The sequence below is a fragment of the Cordyceps fumosorosea genome, assembly GCF_001636725.1.
Source record: "Cordyceps fumosorosea ARSEF 2679 chromosome Unknown scaffold_5, whole genome shotgun sequence".
NCBI classification, from domain to species: Eukaryota; Fungi; Ascomycota; class Sordariomycetes; order Hypocreales; family Cordycipitaceae; genus Cordyceps; species Cordyceps fumosorosea.
The window spans coordinates 1530298-1551713 of NW_017387305.1; the positions used below are offsets into that span (position 1 = coordinate 1530298).

A 21416-nucleotide genomic window follows, 5' to 3' on the forward strand; every position below is an offset into this window, starting at 1 on the left:
GCCAGAACGAGCTTGATCAGGATGCATATGCCCCCCGCAGATTTGTTTCTGTTAGTCGCTAGCGGAGGTTGGCTCATGCAATAAACATGCAGGGGAGTATATTATGATGCCCCGACGCACCAAGGGCTCCCTTTGCCCCCTCCCACCCTCCCACGGTACAAAGTGTGGTGATGCTGCTCAGCTGGACTCGTATACTTGGGGCTGGCAGCTGGCAGCTGGCAGAGCAACCCTTCTCTTGGGATGACTGGCTGAAGACATTGTCATTGGATGGGACACACATCGCTGTTAAGCTGAAGTGCCCGTGTCTCATCCAGCTGTCTGGAGCTGAGGCCTGCCGGGAGCGAGTGATCCGGGGGATTGCTGCAAGCCACGAATGCAAGAGGATGGGATGTGCACGCAGGACTCAAGATACGCAAGTTCTACAAGTCCACGGAGAGTCTGGGCGACTGCATTATTGAGTGCGTTCGGGACGATGAGGAGGGAGATGAGGTCGGTGCTTAGACAACGGCTGTCGAGTGCATGGGCTGGGTTTACTTGCAACGGGGATGCCGAAGTACGAAGCGCGCCAGTAACAAAGGTTCAAAGCTAATTGGCAAGGAATAATGCATCATTTCGGCGACCAAGCGAGCGGATTCTAAACTGGACGTGCCAACAAGACAAAACTCGCCGATCAATGAATGATTGGCTGGCTGTACGGTATTGAACGGTGGTTTTGTACCTGCACGACATTACCTGTCCGCTAGCGTAGTGGCGCTGTAACTGCTGTTTTATTCCCCGAACAAACCGTGCCTCCTGCAGGGCCCAAGCTTGGCCAAGAGCGGGCTGTGTGGTATGAGGTGAACATGAGGTGAAATGCTCCGTTTTATTTCCCTCCCCTTACTATTTATTGGCCTTTAAAGCCTATTGTTTGACATCGGCGAAGACGGCCATGATGTGGATCCCCGGGCTTTGGACGTCGGCGAACCGGCCCCGGTGAATGCCGAGCAAAGGTAATCCGTACCAGGACAAGCCACCATCTTGAGTCATGAGCCCCGTTGACGAGTATTTCTCCCTACGCGTGCTCCCCTCTCATCTTCGGCGAAGCTGGCTTATCATTCTTACCATCGCTCATCATCGTCATCGTCAACTCATAAATAGAGCCTCACTCGTATCATGACTGCGGAAATGCCCAGTAGCCGCGTAAGCACCGCCACCACACCGACCTCGCAAACCGCCGAGCCCGGCACATCAACCGCTTGTCTGCCCTGTGTAAGTACAAAGGCACTTGCTTTCCGAACAATCCGCTAACCTAGAGAAGCGCCAGCGACATCTGAAATGCGACGGCAAGCGACCGTGTAAACGCTGCGTCGACTCGCATGGCAACTGCGTCTTCGTGCCGTCTCGGCGGGGACAGAGGATCCAGCAACGAGGCGGCAGCCAATGCATAGCGACCCAGGAATTGGAGTCGCTCCCGGGAATCAAGCGTACGCACGACGATGCCGGATTCCTGGCGTCCGACTGCCGCCGGAAATCCCTCTTCCGAAGCTTCACCCCGCCGCCTCCGGCCTCGCGATCCCTCGTCGCATGGGGCAAGTCCGGCCCTACCTTGGCCGGGTCGCAGCACCAGTTTCACCCTCACCCTGCAGTGAACTTCGAGCGCTGCATGTCATCCTATTACCGCAACTTTCACGCCAGCCACCCCCTCGCGCTGCCGCAGGCGAAGCTGCAACCGCTGGTCAAGGACGACGCGCTGCAGCCCCTCCTGGTGGTCATGCACTGGGTTGGATCCAAGTACGTCGCCCCCGAGGCGGAGCAGGGGCCGCTGCTGGAAATTGCGAGGCTGGCCGTGGACGAGGCAACCGAGACGAGGACCGCCAGCGGGTTTACCGTCCAGGCCATGGTCGTGCTGCTGGTCGCGCTGGACGGGGAGGGATACGCGCAGCAGGCGGTGGAGCTGCTGGCCAGGGCCAAGGAGATGCTGCTCGCCCTCGGGATGAACTACGGGAGCTTTGCGAGGAGCGCGAGGATGAGGTCCCGCGTGCTGGAGGAGAGCTGGCGCCGGACCTGGTGGGAGGTCTACGTGCTGGACGGCATGTTTGCGGGCGCGCATCGCGCCACCACCTTTACGCTCTTTGACGTGCCAACCGATGTCGGGCTGCCATGCGAAGAAGACGAGTACGAGAGTGATGTAAGTGGAAAACTTCCAATTCTTACTGAAGCGTTGCCTTGACTGACCCCGCCGCAAGCAAATACCCGAGCCTCGCACGCTGGACGATCTGAACGACCGCGACCTCGCCATGGACGACCGCGAGTTCTCATCCTTTGCCTACCGGATCCTCAGCGTGCGGAACCTGGGCCGCGTCATGCGCGGCGGCGGCGAGGAGGACGCGGACGCGCTCGAGGTGCTCCTCAGCAGCTGGCGGCACAACATTCCGGCGTCGAAGCGCGACTCGCTGCGGCGCGACGGGCGGGTGGACGAGATGGCCTTTCAGGCGCACATGCTCAACCATACGACGTCGATCCTGCTGCATCGCCCGCGCGCGCAGCTGGACCCGGCGCCGGCGCGGACCATTGACGCCTGCAGCGCCGCCACCGCCGCGGACTACCACCACCACCAACAGCAGTACCCGCACCCGGCGGTCAACTTGCACACACGGCACGTGGTCGACGCGGCCAACGAGCTCGGCAGGATGATGACGCACCGCGCGCCTCTGACGCAGCGCACGCACTTTTTCATCTGCGCCGTGGTGCTCGCCGCGGTGGTGCAGCTGGGCGCCTGGTCCGACCAGGAGGACAAGGAGGAGGAGGAGGAGGAGGGGGCGGGGCCCGGGGCCCGGGAGCAGGTGCGGCTGTGCATCGGCGCGCTGCGGCGGATGGCGACGGTCTGGGGGCTCGCGGGCAGGGCGCTCGGGCAGGTGCGCGAGGTGGCGGGGAGGGTGCACCTGGCGAGGGCGCAGAGTCGACAGATGGAGCAGTTCCTGGTGGACGTGGTCGCGGACGAGGAGGTGCTGGGCATGTTTGCGGCGGACGCGGACGCGGCGACGCTGGTGGACATGGAGACGGCCCTGGCGGAGCAGGTGTGAGCTCCATTCATCACTGGGAGGATGGAGACTAGATGCATGTGAAGGATGGAGCGGCCTCTATTTGAAAAAGTGGTACAAGTATGAAAAGCTACGGGGTGGCCTCGTTCGCGGCCTTGGCCTTTTGCACCTCTACGCGCCGCTTGGCCAGGTCCGAGGACTTGAAGCCCTCGACGCCGAGGCCCTCGACGACACCGACCGTGAACCGCCCCAGCAGCTTCTCGTTGCGCCACGCGTTCAGCCTGACCTCCGCGTCCGGCGACTCGCCCTCGTTGACCTTGACGCGGGGGATCCTGTCCGGGCCGACCTCCACCTCGTACTCGCCGTCGTCGCCGGCCGTCTTGACCAGGTGCTCCGGGAGTATGGGCTCCGGCAGGTACACCTCGCCGCTGCCGGGGTAGAGGAAGGCTAGTTGCAAGTGGGTGGCCGGGCGCAGCGGGTTCCTCGCCCGGCCGGTGGCGCCGGGCAGGGAGAGGACGAAGCGCAGCGGCGAGGTGGCGGCGAGGGGGCCCGGGATGAGAGGGGAGCGGATGGCGGAGGCCGGCGTGCCGGCGGGGACGGCGGGGAGGGTGGGCGCCGTGAGGGAGCGGACGGTGAGGATGAAGTCGGGCATCTTTGTAGGATTGGTGGAAGAGTGAAGATTGGTGACGGCTCCCGTTCGCAGGGCCGTGGTGGCCCTTTTATGGACAGCGTGAAGGGATGGCTCAGGCGGATGAGGCGCGCTAGTCGGCGCACGCTGGGATTATGATCTGTGAAGATGACGGTGAGATTGTTCACAACCCCGTGAATGAAAGAATGTCAGCAACGATCCGCGCAGCCTGATGAGGGTGGAGACAAGCTTCCTGTTGGTCAAAGGTCTGTCTGGCCTGTGTTGCAGAGATGTGTTTCTCGCGTTGGATATTTCTCTGAATATTTTTTTTCTATATTTAAATAGCATGCCGTACTTCATTGATGCTCCTGAACGAGTTCTAGATTGAGAGTCCCCGGAACGCGGCCCGTTAATGGAATCTCTGTAGGCGTGAGGTGGGCAACTTGTCGGAAGCTAGCGACATCCCAATGGTCAGATTCAACCTCGACGCGCGCTCCTGGCGACCAGCACGATCAATTGCACCTAATAAGTTGCTTCGCTACTTCTACGAACGCCTTCAGGTGTAGTCTCCTAGTAGTGGCCAGTTCGAGAGACGCTTGCCCTTTACATGGCAGAAGACACGCCGCTGCCACGACTTCACCTTGAACCATTCTCGGTAGAAGCGGACGGAGAAGGCGACTAGAATACTGCGCTTCCTGTTGATCGTGAAAGGTCGAATCATCGATAGCAAGACCCATGTTCCCCCGCGAAGGATCAGGCTTTGTTTCACGAGCCTTGGCTATGAGGCGATCCGTCTGTTGCTAGTCTGTCTGCCAACCAAATTCGGCACTCCGCCAAAGCCCCTACTCGCAACCTCCTTATTAGGGCTTGTCGAACCTGGCCGACAGTCCAGAAGCCCTGGGAATCTAGACCTCGGCAAATAACTCGTGCCTGGGAGGCAAGGGTCTTGTACTGGTAGTAGCCTCGTGGTGGGCAATTTTCGTGGCGTCTTCCAAGCAGTTGCCGGCCGTCTTCTTGCGCGGCATCACCGGCAGAAGCATGGCACATGGAGTTTGCGCCTCCGGCCAAAGAATCCGGAGGAAGGCGCATGCCACCTGTTCGATGGCTTGTTCCTTCCGTGGAAATAAGGCAGCAATCTTGCCCCCCCCCTCCCCCCCTGCATGAGGGCGTCTGCGATCTGCACGGCTGCGCTTCCTGATGGGGTCAAGACCAGGACGCCATCGACTCGCGGCAGTTGAGTTGGCCAGCACTTGGCAGACTTGGCAGGTTGGGGGCTACAAGAGACACTCCATGCGGCAATTAAGAGAAAAAGGAGCAGAATTAACCTGCGACGCGCTAAAGTGATGCGCAAACCGATTGGCAGATAGCAAGGCAAACTTGCAGAGACAACTACCCCTTTGGCAGCATGACTAGCGCAGGACGAGGCCGATTGACAAGCATGCTTCCATGCAGCTTTATTAACTAATTTGGATCAATTCTTGATCTAGCTGTTTAGTGAAAAAAGCGGTTCTTCTTTACAAGTACCGTAAACAATGTGGCTGCCCTCCCCCATGTCAACTGCCTGGCGTCCGTTGAAGGCTCCCCCGCCTGAAGAGATTGTTGTAGTTTAAAATAGGCGGCCATAAGAAGCAGAGTTCTTCCTCGAGGAACTCTTCTTCTTTCTTTAAGAGCGTGATGCGGGCGCTGGAGTCTTGAACTTCCTCACTGGTACATACGGACAACTCACAAACAACCATGACGGACAATCTGGGACCCGGCCTCCTTCGCCTCAATATCGCCCTGAGTACCATCACATGCAGCATCGTCCTGCTTCGATGCTATACGCGAGCCGTGATTGTCAAGGCGTTTGGTGCAGATGACTGGATAATGATTCCAGCTACGGTAAGGCACCACGTCTGACTTGGTGCGGAGAAGATGGTGATTTTGCTAACCGGACCTACTGTAGCTATGCTACCTCGGATACATCATATCCTCCAATCTTGGGGTGAAATACGGCACTGGTCAGCATAGATCGGATCTGTCAGAGGCCAACTATCAACGAGCAATGATGGTACGAGCGGTCGCCCCCATGCCCTTGCATAGGAGTTTGAAGGCGTGAGAGACTCGCTAACGCTCGCCAGCACTGGTGGTACTGCTACTTGTTCTTCAGCAGCGCCATGGTCATCTCCAAGCTGTCCTTTGCCTGGTTCCTCCTGCGAATCGTCAACAAGAGAGTCCACACCTGGATCATCTACGCGGCGTCCATGTGTACCGTCGTCGCCGGCGTCGTCTTCTTCTTCGTGGCCCTGTTCCAGTGCAGCCCCGTCTCGTACTACTGGGACAAGACGGGCGCGGGAAGCTGTATCAGCATCGACATCATCATCGCACTGGCATATCTGTACAGCGCCTTTAGCGTGTTGACGGACTTTACGTTTGCCATTCTGCCGGGGTTTGTCGTGTGGCATCTCAACATCCAGAAGCGTGCGAGGATTGTCGTCATCATCCTCATATCCATGGGTTGCGTGTAAGTGACACGTTGAAATTTTCCATTTTGTTTTCATTTCTCTTTTCTTCTTGCACAAAAGAAGCAGGCGGCTGATACGATGGACAGGGCAAGCGCTGCAGTGGTGGTTCGATTCCCATTCATAAGGTTCCTTAGCGATCATGACTTTCTATGTAAGTTTGCCCCGCGACGATGGATGAACCTGGTACTGACTGACATCGCTACACAGGGGCGACGACTGACATCGCCATCTGGACCACGGTCGAGACGAGCCTGGCCATCAGCGCGGCCAGCATATCCACCCTGCGACCCCTTGTGCAGAGAGTCGGCTGGAAGCTCGCTTTCGGCTCCCAGGTCACCGGCGAGAACAACGGCACCAGCGGCCGCCGCAGCCGGATGCCCAGCTTCCACCTCGCCCCCTCCAACAAGATGGGCCAGCACGTGTACATCAAGTCGGAAGTTTCTCAGGATGCCTCTCGCTTCAAAGGAGATCCGAAACTGGTCATCGGGACACAAGCCACGGCGTTTGCTGCACGTCCGGGGGGTGAGAGCAGGGATGAATCGTTTGGAAGTGGGAGCGAGAGCTTTGAGTGCCTCGAGATGACCAAGGCTGCGGAGGAGGGATCTGTACGCAAGGTATGGCCAAAATCCTTTTTGCATTCGTGAGGACATGTAGTAGTCTACGCTTGGTTTTTTTTTATAAAAAAAGCAAAAAACACTTTGCGAAATGGTGATGGTTGGTCTTGTGTATAGTGCGCTTTACATCGGCGAAGGCTCGGTCCCGCTACGACCATAATAAAGCCGATCGAGTTTCGCGAGAGGGGATGCAGAGGTGACTACTCCGTGGAATCACAGACTACTAAGAGAAAGGTCACAGAGAGAAGAGACTGGTCTGGTCGCCGCTGTTGCGCTGGTGCATGCCCGTGGGCCGCACAGGAGCAGAGAGCCTGTTGATCTATGTACATACGCTGCGGGGAAATGCCCCATCTCAATAAGTCATAAAATTCATCATCATCCTTCCAGATGTACTATAATATAGGAAGTAATATTCCGATGCATATTCTTCATCCCTTCCTTCTGTGGCGTCCATGAGCCCACCCTGTCGCCGAGAGCCCGCCTGCGTGCCCCCCTGCAACCCACAATGAGGGAAGCCCCCCCCCCTCTCCATCCCTCCCCTTTAGAGGTTCGGTTTCTTACACATGCTTGATTTCTTACTTGGCATACTCGACCTTCTCGTCCGCGCCCTCGAGCGACGTTACCGTGACGCCAATCTCCGTCGTCATGCGCGGCAACGTGCGCGCCACCTTGACCGGGTCCCAGATGGACTTGCTCTGCATGAAGATCTCGTCAATCTCCTCGAGCGAGCGGCCGCTCGTCTCCGGGAAGAAGAAGTACACGACCGGGATGATGGTCGCGTTGAGCACCGCGAAGATGATGTAGTACCTGTACGAGATGGTGTTGAAGCCGATGGGCGTGACCTCGGCGAGCAAGAAGTTGAACGTCCAGACGGCCGCGGTGGCGACGGCGCTGATGGCCGCGCGCAGCTGCAGCGGCGCCACCTCGGTGGCGTACAGGTAGGTGAGGCCCGAGTAGCCGACCGTGTAGATGAACTGGAACGCGAAGAGGCAGACGACCGCGACCACGAGGGCGGCGGTGTTGCCCGGCGCGGAGGTGGTGCCGGCGAGGATGGCCATGGCGACGCCCATGCCGGCGGCGCAGGCGAGCATCAGGAAGCGCCGGCCGAGGCGGTCGATGGTGAAGAAGGCCAGGTAGCCGCCGAGGATCTGCGTCATGGCCATGGAGGCGGCCAGTATGCGCGAGCTGGTCGGGTTCATGCCGAGGTACTGCTCGAAGATGGTGGTCGCGTACATGGAGATGAGGTTGATGCCGCACATCTGCTGGAACATCTGGCCCGTCGCCGCCAGCACCGTCCGGTGCAGCAGCCGCTGCTCGCCCATCGTCGTCATCGCCTTCCACGACAGCGCGCCGCACACCGACAGCGAGTGCTGAATCTCCCGGACCTCGTTGGCGATGGCCTCCGACGCCGGGTCATCGTCCGAAAGGGCGGCGAGGATCTCCCGCGCCTCCTCCACGCGGTCGCGCTTGACCAGCCACCGCGGGGACTCGGGCAGCAGCGTGACGAAGCCGCCGACCGCCGCCAGGAACAAGATCTGGAAGGCAAAGGGGAAGCGCCAGGCGACGGAGCTGTCCTTGACGAAAAAGAAGCCGAAGTCGAGCCACAGCGCGAGGGAGATGCCGGCGCCGACAAAGATGCCGTCCATGACGACGTGGGCCCCGCGCTTGCCGGCGCGGGAGATCTCGGCCTGCCAGACGGGCACGGTGGCGAGGTAGCCGCCGGTGCCGAGGCCGAGGACGAGGCGCGCGACGACGAACTGGGCGAGGCTGAAGGCGGAGGCCATGAGGACGACGCCGAGCGCGGCGACGAGGGAGGCCAGTTGGATGACGCGGCGGCGGCCGAGGCGGTCGCCGAGGTAGATGCAGGACAGGGAGCCGAAGATGCCGCCGACGGTGAAGAGCGCGACGACGGTGCCTGGGGGGGGTGCAAGGGTTAGAGAAGGACGGAAAGAGCGGAGAGGGAGGGGGGGAGGGGGTTTACCTTGGATGGTGGAATTGTAAGATTGTTGCGATCCGGTGGTATTGATGGTGTCGAGAGAGGGAAACATCTTGACAAACGAGGGCAGGGTCAGGAGACCGCCGGCGACGCTGATGTTGTAGCCGTAGCAGGTAAAGGCAGGGCAGACGACCAGCCAGATGATGGCCCGGGTCAGCGCCGGGCCTCGAAGGCCGAGATACTTTGCCATTGGGTAATGAATTGGGTGTTGATGATTCGAGATTGTCCTGACATTCGTCCCTTTTTTTTTCTTTCTCTTCTTCGTCCGGTCTGCGGGTGGGCAACGGCTTTAATAAATAAATAAACCTTTATGCGACTGGGAGTTGTCGTTGTGCTGTTCTTTTCGGGATGGGATGCGGAGTTTCAGTTACTTGCTGTCCTTCCCACACCTCCAAGTGTTATACAAGGAAGGGCATGGTTGGTTCTGGGTCTTCTGTAACGGCCCTACAACACCCCCGCCCATCTTGGTGCCGCGTTTCCTTGTTCACTATGGGGGAGGGGATATCTGACGGGGAGATTGTCTCGTAGGTCCCCGGGCGGCGCGAGTTAACCGGTCATCGGCGGACGCCGGCCCAACGGGAATTAACTGCTCACTAACGAAATCTAGCTCCCCGGGTTTCCTCCCAGCAAGCCAATTCGAGGGGAAAAAAAAGGGGGCGCATTTCCGCCCGTTGCCTAACTCATGTTAGTCGGATCGTGAGCAAACCAAGGGCCCGGGGTTGCTTGCCTCGCCCGCCAGAATACCCGCAGTTGTGCCGACTTGAACCTCCCAGCCTTTCTGGGCAATGTGGCTTGCTTTCCTGGGGCATTTTCAGGCTGTGTGAGTGAGTGAGTGTGTTGGGGCGGTCGGGGTGCATACATGCTGCGGGAGTACATACAGTGCATACAAGAGTGCGTCTTATTACGACGACACGCTGGCCTTCCCCACGTCCGAGCATCGTGGGGGAGGCGTCACTGATCCACCGGACATGGCCGATGCAGCAACTGTATGTTGGAAGTTATGTAATGTGCGTGCAGCTGAGAGAAGCTTGTGTGTGATTTGAAATTGAAATGCGAAAAGAGGGCGAGAAACCATGGTCGGTGATTTCAGTTGCGTGATTAACCGGTGGATGGTGAGTTTGCAAACCTCCTTGGCATGCAAGCACGATCGTTCAAACACAAGAACGTCTCCTTCAGTCACGAAAGCCTGGCCTTTGATGAACCGTCTGATGTCCATCTTCATTTCTGTGGTAGTAGCTGAGCGTCATGTGTTCGCATTATAGCACGTCACTGCAATAGCACTGTGCTGCAACCTCGCGTGTGCATTCTACAGCCTGAGTGCTGGCCTACTCGCTTCTGCCGTGGTTGTTGTCGAGACTGGAGTAGCTTTAGCAACTGCGACGTACGCAAGGGGCGATCAAATTGAGCTCCTTGAATTTGGAAGATGTGCCCCAGAAAAACAACACATCGCGGGATGATTGTGGTTTGCTTGATCTGATCTAGCCCAGCACTCCTCAGACTTGCCACCGCTCCTGTTTCGGCAACCGGCGACAACGTAGGAAAGGGCTCCGGGCCTTCCTGGCGTGGAGTGCCCCGAGCCGCCATGGCGCCCTTGGGGCGCTACCATGTCAGGCCACATTCTCCGAGATGTGTGATGCGTTTGACAAAGGGGATGATGCGCTCCTGTCAGGGAGACGAAGCTGAAAGGGACTTGAGCGACGCGTGATCGTCGACAGGCTCATGCAGCAAAGCATCCCAAGCCAACAAGGGCTTCAGCCCCACGCAGACGGGGGAGAGGTGGTGGAGGCTGTGTGTAAGCCATGGACGCAGAGTAATTACGTTTGGACTTGGGGGGGGAGTAAAGTATTACGTCCATGTTGTGCGTGACTGGCAGCCGTGGTAGACGGTGAAGGCGCTATGTAAGTAAGATGCCGGAGGAAAAAATGTACATTGAAATATTAAATAGATCGTCGACCCGAGTCACACACACACGAGATCCTTTCGACTGCAAGTTCTTGGCGCTTTCGACAGGACGTCTGCCATCTTGACCGTCACCCACTTCTTGGCGCGCTCTCTCTACAGAATATCTGCCGGCTTGACCGTCACCCAGTTCTTGTCGGCCGTCACCGGCCAGCCCTCCTTGGCCTGGGCAGCAGCAAAGTCGGCCTTCATCTGGTCAATCTGCTTCTGGTACTTGTCCTTGCGGTTGACCCAGAGGTGAATCCCCCCGCGCCGCACGTCCACGCCGTGGAACTGCATCGGCCCGTCGCTGTCCGGCGTGTCGCCAGCGACCAGGATCGGCTTCTTCCACATGTCAATGTACGACAGGATGGCGGCCCACTTGCCCGTCTTCCACGTCGCCGGCGTCCACAGGAACGGCGTCATGACCAGGCCCAGGTTGGCGCGCTCGTCGTACGCGCCCGCGGCCACCTGCTTGCGCGCCGAGGTGAGCTCGCCGCTGGTCAGGTTGCGCAGCGCCGTGGTCACGCCGATGACGTTCTCCGGCTTGACGTTGTAGCCGTACCGGGGGTCCGACGCGACCATGCGCACCAGCTCCTCCGAGGCGGCCGACACCACGTACACGTCGATGCCGTTGGCCATCAGCTTGTTGTACAGCTCGACCTGGCCGCGGAAGACGCGCGGCGGGCTGACCTCGACCTTGACGAGCTCGTCGCCCTCGTAGTAGCTCGTGTGGACGGTGCCGTTGAGCGCCATCAGCTCGTCCACGTACACCTTGAGCTGGCGCAGCGGGATGCCGCTGAAGATTTGCGCGGCGAACGGGTAGCAGATGGCGTCGTCGATCTCGCAGAGGCGCAGGTAGTAGCCGTAGAGGGTCTCGTTGTGGCCGGGGGTGTCCTTGAAGGCCACCAGCTTGAGTGAGGGGTCCATGGAGTCGCGGGTGATGACGCCCTTGTTCTCGAGGTAGGGCAGCAGCGACTCCTCGAGGTCGAACTGGTAGCTGGTGTTGTCCATGTCGAAGGCGGCGTACCGGCCCTGGTGCGCGTTGGCGGCGATCATGGCATTGAGGGCCTTGGCAGCCTCGCGCGGCCAGTGTCGCAGCGCGGGGCCCTTGAGGCACGGCTTGGCGGCGGCGGTGGCGGCAGCGTCGGCGGCGACATCGACGGGCGTCGCCGAGGCGAGGAAGCCCGTGGAGGAGGCGAGCGCGAGGCTCAAGGCTGTCAGGAGCTTGGTGGTCATCTTGCTTGGGGGTGTTGGGGGCGGATCGACAGGGGAGAAGGGAAGACAAAGGTGCCACGAGAATCCGGGGGGGGGGAAGGACAACCGCTTTTTATCTTTCTGAATTGGCTTCTCTCTCCCAAGACAGAACACGGTAACACAGCGCCAAGAGAACAGAGAGAAAAAAAAAAAAGACAAGAAGCAGGGCGAAGCTGGAGCCGGCGGGCCGTAGCATTGCACTGCCAGCCTTGCAAGGACCAGGCCAAGACAAGATTACCATCTCCACATGAGAATGCCAGCCAAAGACATGCCAAACATTAACCATAGTTTCCCTGCCATTAACCAGTCGGCAGACAGTGGACAAGGACGCCAAGAACGGCGATCCCTTCCCCATGGAGCCCTTGGTCTGAAAGCCATGCGCCTCGTCGCCAGCTGCTTAATCAATAGTTGGGTTGAGCTGCAGATATTCCCGCACCCGTTCGTTTGTCCGTTTGTCCAGCCGGATTGGGGCTTTCCTGTGCTCTGCTGGCTGTCATGGCTCGAGGGATCTTTGCTCAGGGCGCAACTTTCCTTCAGGGCGCAACATGGTGATCCCTGTTGCAGCTCACCTCTTGCCCACGTGCGGACATTGTAGGTCGAGAAAAAGAAGAAACAAGTTACGGAAACGCTTTTGTCATCGTTTCCGTTAGCGTGCGAGGCCTTCTCCGCTGTGGCTTTTCGGGACCTGTCTAAACAACGACCGCTCACGTGCCGGCTTCGTTGTCAATTAACGGTTAAACAGTGATGTGATTGGGAACTTTATCTTGGTCTTGTTGGCATTGATTCATCGCTCCTGCGGACGTTTCTCGCTGTCCGTGCTCGCACCACAAACGGGCGGGCTTGATGCTCGGCGGGCGTCCAGCGACGCTTCCAGACGCAGAAACCAAGTCCAAAGAAGCTACGTTAAGCGAACGGGCGCAAAAGTTCATGCAAAGAAGGAAAAAGAGGGATGGCAATGTATATCTCGGTTTGCAAAAGGCCGCTTGTCAGGCAAACGGCAGAGGGCAGATGGATAGTAGGATTTCGTTATACAGCGCCGCCACGACCCCCTCCCACAGCCATGGTGTATTTACTGCCTAACTATCAAATTCACCTTCTTTTGATTGCGAGTATGTCCGAGGCGGTACTTCCGTGCACAACTGGCATAGAATAGAAGCAGATTGCGGGCTGAAACACGCGTTTTTTTTTTGATACCGATAACAACTTCAACCAAGTCCCCAGCTATGATGACTTTTTGGGCCCGGCTCGGTCACTGCTTTGGTCAACACCTGCATACTAATAACCCACATCGTCACACAAACATGGGAAAAAGGGCACACGAGTCATTGGCCGTATAAACCACGTGTATCTGCATCCGTACTACAGACGTGCTATCATAAATCGTTTTTCAATATGTTATGACCTGGCAAGAGGTTGGCCGGACAACAGCGTGCTTGTTAATGTCAACCGTGGCTATGAAGTGACCATCAAAGTCGAGATTGTCCTCTGTTGCCGATATTGGAAACTTCCTAGGAAATCAACCGAAAAAAAAAATCGTTTCTCGCCTCGTATTAAATACTTGAATTTTTTTGGAATTTTTTTGGAATTCTTTTGTTAACCTCTTCCCCCTGGCTAGGCCCTACTCCCCAACGCGCACAATGACCTTTCCCGCCGAAGACCCCTTCTTGAGATGCGCAAACGCAGCCCGCGCATCCTCAAACGCAAACGTCGCGTCCACCACCACCCTCAGCATCCCCTCGCCGTACCACCTCGCGATCTAACCCATGTCCCCGTGGTCGTTCCTCGTCAGGTAGCCGACAAGCCTGTTCCTCCTGCCGCCCAGGAACGCCGGCCGCGCCATCGCCCACGCCACGCTCGCCACGTGCCCGACCGAGCCGCCGCCCACCACCGACACGAACGGCGCCCCCCGGCAGCAAGAACTCGGGCCGAGTGCGCGTGCAGCGCCGCCACCGCGCCCACGTTGTCCACGAACACGCCGTACACCGGCCCGTCCCGCCGCAGCGCCGCGAGCACGGGTCCGTCGTCGTGTAGTCGACCACCCTCGTGCGCGCCGAGCGACCGGCACAGCGCGGTCTTGGCCGGGGAGCACGTCGCGGTCACGCGGCAGCCGAGCAGCCGCGCCACCTGGATGCCGAAGGTGCCCGTGCCGCCGGACCCGCCGTTGATGAAGACGCGGTCGCCCGCGCCGGGCGTGACGTGCGGCCGGATCGCCTGGTACGCGGTCAGCGCGGCGGTGCCCAGGCCCACCGCGTCGTCGAGGTCCGTGGCGGCGGCGGCGGGGGGATCTTGGCGTAGTCGTCGCGCTCCAGGACGACCTGCTCGGACAGCGCGCCGGTCGGCTTGAAGGGGTCGAGGCGGCCGGTGACGCGGTCGCCGACGAGCACGTCGCCAACGTCCGGGCCGACGGGGAGCACGGTGCCGCTCAGGTCCATGCACGGCGTCTGGGGGAACGAGAGGACGGCGCGCGCGAGGAGGCCCAGCTCCGCGACCTTGTAGTCGGCGGGGTTCAGCGCCGCGCCGCGCACCAGGACCAGGATGTCCTGGCCGCGCAGGTCGCGGCTCGTCGGCCGGGGGCCGTTATGGTTCAGCTCCAGCTTCTCGTCCAGGCGGCCGGGGAAGGCAAGCTGCCAGGCCTTCATCGTGTCCGCCATCGTCGTTGTAGAGTCTTTGACGGTATTGCGACCAGGTTGAAGTGAGAATTTGTTCACGTAGAATTCGCGGGTTTGTTCCTTCCCCAACTCTCTACTATAGATAGTTACGTATGTACACCAACTCTTGCTCGGGCTAGTTGGCTAGCGTGACAAACCCGTGTTTGAGAGAAGCCCATTTCACGGCCAGTCCTCTTCCATTGATGGAATTTCTGTACCAACGGCACTTTCCCAAAGTTGTGTCTCATACCAGAATTTCAATTTTCTGTCTTAAAAAGTACTGATTTCGCCTATTTTCTCAATCTCTTTTATCTCTTATCTCTCATGTCTTTTATGTCTTTTATATCCTTTATATCTTTTCACCCTGCTCTTTTTTTGTCCTTATCCTTTATTCCTACCCTATATCTATGCCTAGCAACTGCCTGCTGGAACCGTGTGTTCATAGTAGATACGGCTTTTGAATGCGACCTCCGTACTCCGTCCTTGCCTCTCCTTTCTTGTCAAATTAGTTTCCGTAAACACTTGAGTTACTTCCGCTGCGTAGTAATATGGGGACATGGAAATAATCGTCTTGAAAAATGACGTAAATCACTGACACAGATTGAAACAAAACTACGACTGCCGTTCGCAAGTTCTAGACCTACAAGTCATGCCTGTTGACTCCATGTATCTGCAGTTACTCTAGAGCGGTCAAAAGAGCGGCTCGTAAGGTCTCAACATCAAGTCATTTCATCTATCGTTGTATACTAAGTCCTATTATTAAAAGCCCTAATTTTAGAAGTAAAAGATGCAATGACATAGCCCATCGACACGCATGTCTTACCTGGGTGTCAGCCACTACAGGCTGACAACATGGAGGATGTGCGTCATTCGTTCCTTGCTCATCCTCACCGACGTCCTTCGAGACAGAAGTTCGAGAAGCGAACAGACGAGCCGTGCATGGAGGAAAGTCGGTCTGATAGACGTGACATTTGTCCCGCAATGTTTCAAGCAGCACCTCTACATCCATCTTCATCATCGGTAGTTACATCGCACGTATCCACAGCAAGGTACACAGTACCAGCCCACGATGATCTGGAGATTGCCGGCGATGGATCATCGTTGACTACTTGTGCAAAATATCATCACGTTTCGATATCCCATACAAGTCGCCAAAATCTAGACGGATGAATGCTGATGAGATGACCGCGGTCCGTGGCAAGAGACATCAGCGTCCTCTACTTCAGCCGGCTGTAACCAATACCTACCTACCCTAGATTACCTGCCCGAGATACTGGCGACCGCGGGCCGCTGCTTGTGGCTGGCTGGGCGCAGTATCAGTAATTTAGTGCCAGGGGTTTGAACCAATCATTCATTTGCCTCACTTTCAGCATTCGATCGCGCGCAAAAATTCTGTGGCAACAATGAACGAACAAGGGACAAGCCGGGACGGCACCCGACCGCCGCCACCTTGATGATACCAGGCACAAGAACAGTCTAATCAGCCTAATCAGCCTAATCACAGGTGACCGATCCCAAGCTAGCCGTGGCAACCCACGATGCATTATCCACCTGCCTGCCCTGTCCTGCCGACATGATGAGCAAAGAAGGCGTCCCCGCAGCTGGCGAGCACGCAACCTCGACGGTCGAACTGAGGAGCTTTGGTAGATGTGTCATGCGCCAAGGCCGCGATGACTACACACTTGCGACCAACGTCAGGGCTGAACTGACTCGTATATGCGCATGGCACGGATGATGGTTCCCGGGGTTGTTGTTTCACCGCAGTACTGCGTAACTTATGCGCAAACTCTTTGGCCTCGGTGCAAGGAAATGACATCTCGGCAATGAGCCAACTGTCAAATGGTTTATGGCGCGGGCCACGAGATAGGCCTGCAGCACTTCTCCACACTTTGCTTCTCCGCACCTGCACACCATCACGTACGGGACCGACACGGCTTGTCTAACTACATCTCAACAGTACTGGCCAGGAAGTACAGAGGTACAGAGGCACAGAGTGCCGGGATGCTACACTCAGCACGGCCCTACCGGCACAAGTTTTACGTCTTCACCTGGCTGTTAATTAACGCTATACGAGCTGCATCCTCACCTTCCTGGACAGGCAAGTCTGAGCCAGTTCTGTGGCTGGCGGTGCATGGTGCATGTTGATGGGCACAGCCTTGTTACTGGTAGTCTCCCGACGGCTCCTTGGCGGACGCCTTATCTTGTTGACCTGTGACTGGTAGTGACAGCGACAGATATGTACTGTACATACCCAAGGTCAAGAGATGCCCAGCCTGAGCCCAGCACGCTAAACGCCGGGGTTCCATCCATCTCATCGCCCAGAGACGATCGCATCTCTTGGTAAAACAGCCACGTTGATTAGTTTCAAAAAGTACACAGATCTCGCCCGCCCGAGACACAAATACCGTGATCTTGTGAAACAATCACGAGCGAAATCGTCACCCCACAACTCCAAAAACCTCGTCATTTTGCTTTGACAGACGGGCTGGCAGTGCAGCTAGCCGCCCAAGGCCTGGTGAATCCAAGACAATCCTTTGTCCGGGGTGGAGCTAGTTACTCCTCGGGGGACAACTCGGATCAAACACTACAACTGCAGGCCGTTCTTTGGCCCTTTTGTTAGCGCCGTTGCTCACCTTCCTAAACCAATGGCCAAAGTTGCATCTCAAGCGGAGTCTACAGTCTTCGGAGCTTGACATGGCCGTCAATTCTGTGCAATTGGAGGTCACAACGTTGCGGTTTCATGGGAAAATGATCCCGTATTCCTAATCACCGAGGAGCTACGCCGGGAGGATGGGCAAGCTCGGCTGAGTATATATACCATGGCATTGGCAGCCGTCGTTATCTGTCTGGCCATCCTTGATCAGCATTCTTAGTGCCAATTGGCGATTTGCAACCATGAAGACCACTCTCCTCGTTGCCAGCTTGATTGCTGGTGCTGTCGCCCTCCCCTCGGAGACGCACACCGTGCACCAGCGTCGCAACCTGGTCCTGGATCCTCGCTTTGAGAGACGCTCGGCTGTTGACGCCGGCTCCAAGATCCCATTCGAGATTGCTCTGAGGCAGGGCAACCTCCAGGAGGCAGAGGACAAGCTCTACGACATGTGAGTCTCGGCTGCATGCCTTGACATTACTCCCCTTTACTAACAAGTCGGTTGCTGCAGCGCCGACCCTACGTCGCCCAACTATGGCAAGCACCTGTCCAAGGAAGAGGTCGTCAAGATGTTCGCCGCCGACGACAAGGACATCGACAGCGTCAAGAAGTGGCTGGTTAGCCAGGGCATTCCCGAGAAAGACATCCACGTCAACCCCACCAAGACCTGGATCACCGTCGACACCACTGCTGGTGTCGTGGAACGGGCCCTGAAGACGAGATACCACATCTACCGCAGCAATGCCTCTGGCCAGGACCACATTGGCTCTGAGGAGTACAGCCTGCCCAACCACCTCGTGGACATTGTCGACTTTGTCCGTCCTGGTCCTGCCATGACCAAGGTCACGGTCCGCGCGACCGGGCCTGCCAAAGGCGATCAGGCTATCGGCGAGCCGGTCCGCAAGCTGAGCAGCGACCAGGTCAAGAGTGTCCAGGATGCCATCAAGGACGGCCCCGGCGCTGGTGGCAATGCTCACGATGCCGCCAACTCGACCCTGCGTAAGACACCCCAGCCCTTGGGAACACCCATGACGTACGCTGAGTCGACAGCAATGCTAACATCAGCTTCTCTTAGCGGCCTACCTGCAAATCTGCGGAAAGGTTGTCACTCCTGACTGCATCGCCTACCTCTACAAGATCCCCAAGGCCGTCGGCACCAACAGCACCAACCGGCTCGGAATCTACGAGTCCCTCGGCGACGTCTACAGCCAGGAGGACCTCGACCTCTTTTACAAGACGGCGGCGCCGTACATCCCTGCCGGCACCGGCCCGACACTGGACCTCATCAACGGCGCCACGGCCCCCAACAGCCCCAGCCAAGCCGGCGGCGAGTCCCTCCTGGACTTTGACATGGCCTACCCCATCATCTACCCCCAGGGCACCACCCTCTTCCAGGTGGCGACTGACCAATACTACAACATCTTTGGCGACTGGCTCAGCGCCATCGACAAGGACTACTGCTCGCAGGACCCCTACTGGAACAACCACAAGATGTGCGGCACCTTTGAGCCCACCAACGTCGTCTCCATCTCCTACGGTGGCCCGGAAGACCCGACTGATCCCAAGGGCGCTCACGTATGTACCCCCAGCTTCTTCGACAACTGAATCGAAAGAACCCATAGCTAACATGGCATTCTAGCGCCAATGCAACGAGTTCATGAAGCTCGGCCTCATGGGCATCACCACCGTCGTTGCCAGCGGCGACGCCGGTGTCACCGACCGTAACGGCTACTGCCTGGGCCCTCACCACGACATCTTCGTCGCCGACGACCTCTGCAGCTGCCCGTACATCACCGCCGTCGGCTCGACCCTGATCCACTCCATCGACCAGCCCGAGACGGCCACCGAGTCCTTCTCCTCGGGCGGCGGCTTCAGCAACATCTTCACGCGCCCTAAGTGGCAGGACGACGTCGTCGGCAACTACCTGCTCCGCCACAACCCCGGCTACTTCGCCTACAACACCTCCGAGGGCAACATCCCCACGGGCCCGGACGACCGCGGCATCTACAACCGGGGCGGGCGCGGCTTCCCGGACGTCTCGGCGGTGGGCGACAACGGGCTGGTGGCGGTGGGCGGCGACCTGGGGTTGTCGGGCGGCACGTCCATGTCGGCGCCGATCGTGGCGGCCATCCTGAACCGTATCAATGAGAAGCGGCTGAGCCTGGGCAAGGGCCCGATCGGGTTCGCGAACCCGGCTCTGTACGCGATGACGAAGCTCCGGGGCACGTGGTTCAACGACGTGACGGTGGGCGACCAGTCACTGGGTGGTGTGGCGAGCGATCGCGGGTACAGCGCGTGCGGCAACAAGGGCTTCTCGGCCGTGGAGGGCTGGGACCCGGTGACGGGTCTGGGCACGCCCATCTACAACCAGTGGGAGGCATACTTCCTGGAGATTTAGGAGGGCCGAGCGAGCGTGTCGGTTCATGTAAGAAATATACATGGTGTATGAAGTCGATGAAAGAATGACTCGAATAACACGACGCGTCTTTTAAAATTACAACTGATTTGGGCAGCCTGGATTAGCACAAGAAGAAACAAGAACAATCACGATAACCACCTGGCCGATGATTGTCATCCGTGATGGGCCTGCTAACAACGGTCTACGAAAAGCTATGCTGAAGAGGGACACTCCCAGGCCCAGGGCTGGCTGTGGCGCTGACGGCAGTGGCGGGCGCAGACTCTCGAGGCCTGTAAGAGGGGTAATAGAGTAAGAGAAGAAGAGAATGGCTCGTCAAGTTGGTTGGATATTGCTCTCTGGAAAGACGCTCTCCTGTCAGCGACGGGGGCCACAAGGCTGTGACGACGATCGCGGGGCAGCCATCGCGTCCAGCTATGGGCGGGGAGAATTGATTGGGGTGACGAAAGAAAAAAAAAAAAAAAAAGTCGCCGAATCGCGAGACGAGATGTCGGCCGAGGCATGGATGGAAGTGTGCCTCATTGGGCTGATTTAAACTCCTAAGCGCTTCTAAATTGAGCCACGTACTGCGCCCCTGTCAGGCTTTTTTTGGTATGAGTGATGAGTGATGAGGGATGAGGGATGAGTGATGAGTGATGAGTGATGAGGGATGAGGGATGAGGGATGAGGGATGAGGGAGGCAACCCGAGAGGGCTTCGTCACCAAAACAAGGGGGACCGGGATTCAGGGGATTCACAAGCGCCACAGATGCACAGAGCCATTGATCAATGAATGAATGAATGGCTGGTACTGGTTTCCGGCTCCCGGCACGGGATATCTAACAAGGAGGACACTTTGTTTTATTAGCTTTTTTTTCCTGTCCTTGACCCCTTGTTTTGTTCTGTCTTGTGTCTCATATTCTTCGTGGTAGCTGGTGGGAGGGAGGGCGGCCCTTTTGGGTAAGCATTCCCGCAACAGGGCTGCGGCCTGGCGCACACAAAGCAGCAAGCAAACCTTGACGCCTTTTCTTGTTTCTTGATATGCATTCATGGTGAAAGATGAAGTCAATAGCCATTAAACGACCAGCAAAGCATAATGACATCAACCAAGGCAAGGGTCTACCAAAACTTGTCTTGCTATTCCCGCTTCCGGCACTAGTATAGACAGGCCGCGTACGTCCGCATCGTATGTATGTATGTACGTGCTTGGAGCATGGCCCGACCGTTTGTCTCTAATCCCGTTCGGCGCGAAATCTTCGCTTCTGATTTGCTGGGGCAACATCCTAATAACATCCTCTGACCCAGGATAAAAGTCTGGAGATGGATGGCAGCTCCTGGATCGCGTGGGATCGGACTTGGTATCGCTCTCGGTATCGGTAGTGGGTGGGGGTTATGGGCGCAGCAGCCCCAGGACGGGATTCAGAAAGGCTTGCGCAATCATTCATTTTTTTTTTGGTATTGGATGCGACGCTGCGATTGTCGCAGAACTTTCTCGTTTACCCTCCTTCTGGGACTCGCGAAATTTGCAAGAAAAAAAAAAAGACAGGCATTTCTCGTCTCGCTCCGTGCTCAACACCGCCATAGCCTTGTACGGATGAACGGCATCCTGTCTTGTCTGTTTAGGAAAGCGCTGCGTTGATACAGGTATAGTCGCTCCTGTGGTTGGCACACACCAATTTGTGGATGCGTCGAGCACCCCCTTGCCGGTACCTCCTGAGTTTGCTATGGGCGAGTCCACCGATAATATCCGCTAACGTCGGCCACCCA

At 57.7% G+C, this 21416-nt stretch overlaps 7 protein-coding genes across 7 annotated transcripts; 3 read left to right on the top strand and 4 right to left on the bottom strand.

Moving 5' to 3' along the window:
• Positions 1–1152: 1152 nt before the first annotated feature.
• ISF_03172 (Zn(2)-C6 fungal-type DNA-binding domain protein) lies at positions 1153–3062 on the top strand (the record flags this gene model as incomplete). The annotated part of the gene is made up of 3 exons (XM_018846778.1): positions 1153–1248; positions 1298–2167; positions 2226–3062. The coding sequence occupies 3 exons, from the start codon at positions 1153–1155 to the stop codon at positions 3060–3062; spliced, it is 1803 nt and encodes a 600-aa protein (XP_018706506.1).
• An 88-nt stretch (positions 3063–3150) lies between these two features.
• Positions 3151–3672, bottom strand: ISF_03173 (hypothetical protein; the record flags this gene model as incomplete). Its single annotated transcript, XM_018846779.1, has 1 exon — positions 3151–3672. The coding sequence occupies one exon, from the start codon at positions 3670–3672 to the stop codon at positions 3151–3153; it is 522 nt and encodes a 173-aa protein (XP_018706507.1).
• Positions 3673–5382: 1710 nt separating this feature from the next.
• Positions 5383–6796, top strand: ISF_03174 (hypothetical protein; the record flags this gene model as incomplete). Its single annotated transcript, XM_018846780.1, has 5 exons — positions 5383–5529; positions 5594–5698; positions 5769–6151; positions 6239–6303; positions 6360–6796. 5 exons carry the CDS (start codon positions 5383–5385, stop codon positions 6794–6796), a joined length of 1137 nt encoding a protein of 378 aa, XP_018706508.1.
• A 545-nt stretch (positions 6797–7341) lies between these two features.
• ISF_03175 (General substrate transporter) lies at positions 7342–8952 on the bottom strand (the record flags this gene model as incomplete). Its single annotated transcript, XM_018846781.1, has 1 exon — positions 7342–8952. One exon carries the CDS (start codon positions 8950–8952, stop codon positions 7342–7344), a length of 1611 nt encoding a protein of 536 aa, XP_018706509.1.
• Positions 8953–10817: 1865 nt separating this feature from the next.
• On the bottom strand, positions 10818–11939 carry ISF_03176 (phosphorylcholine phosphatase; the record flags this gene model as incomplete). The annotated part of the gene is made up of 1 exon (XM_018846782.1): positions 10818–11939. The coding sequence occupies one exon, from the start codon at positions 11937–11939 to the stop codon at positions 10818–10820; it is 1122 nt and encodes a 373-aa protein (XP_018706510.1).
• Positions 11940–14179: 2240 nt separating this feature from the next.
• Positions 14180–14608, bottom strand: ISF_03177 (reticulon-4-interacting protein 1; the record flags this gene model as incomplete). The annotated part of the gene is made up of 1 exon (XM_018846783.1): positions 14180–14608. One exon carries the CDS (start codon positions 14606–14608, stop codon positions 14180–14182), a length of 429 nt encoding a protein of 142 aa, XP_018706511.1.
• Positions 14609–17500: 2892 nt separating this feature from the next.
• On the top strand, positions 17501–19653 carry ISF_03178 (Peptidase S8/S53, subtilisin/kexin/sedolisin; the record flags this gene model as incomplete). The annotated part of the gene is made up of 4 exons (XM_018846784.1): positions 17501–17706; positions 17767–18254; positions 18331–18830; positions 18895–19653. 4 exons carry the CDS (start codon positions 17501–17503, stop codon positions 19651–19653), a joined length of 1953 nt encoding a protein of 650 aa, XP_018706512.1.
• Positions 19654–21416: the final 1763 nt, after the last annotated feature.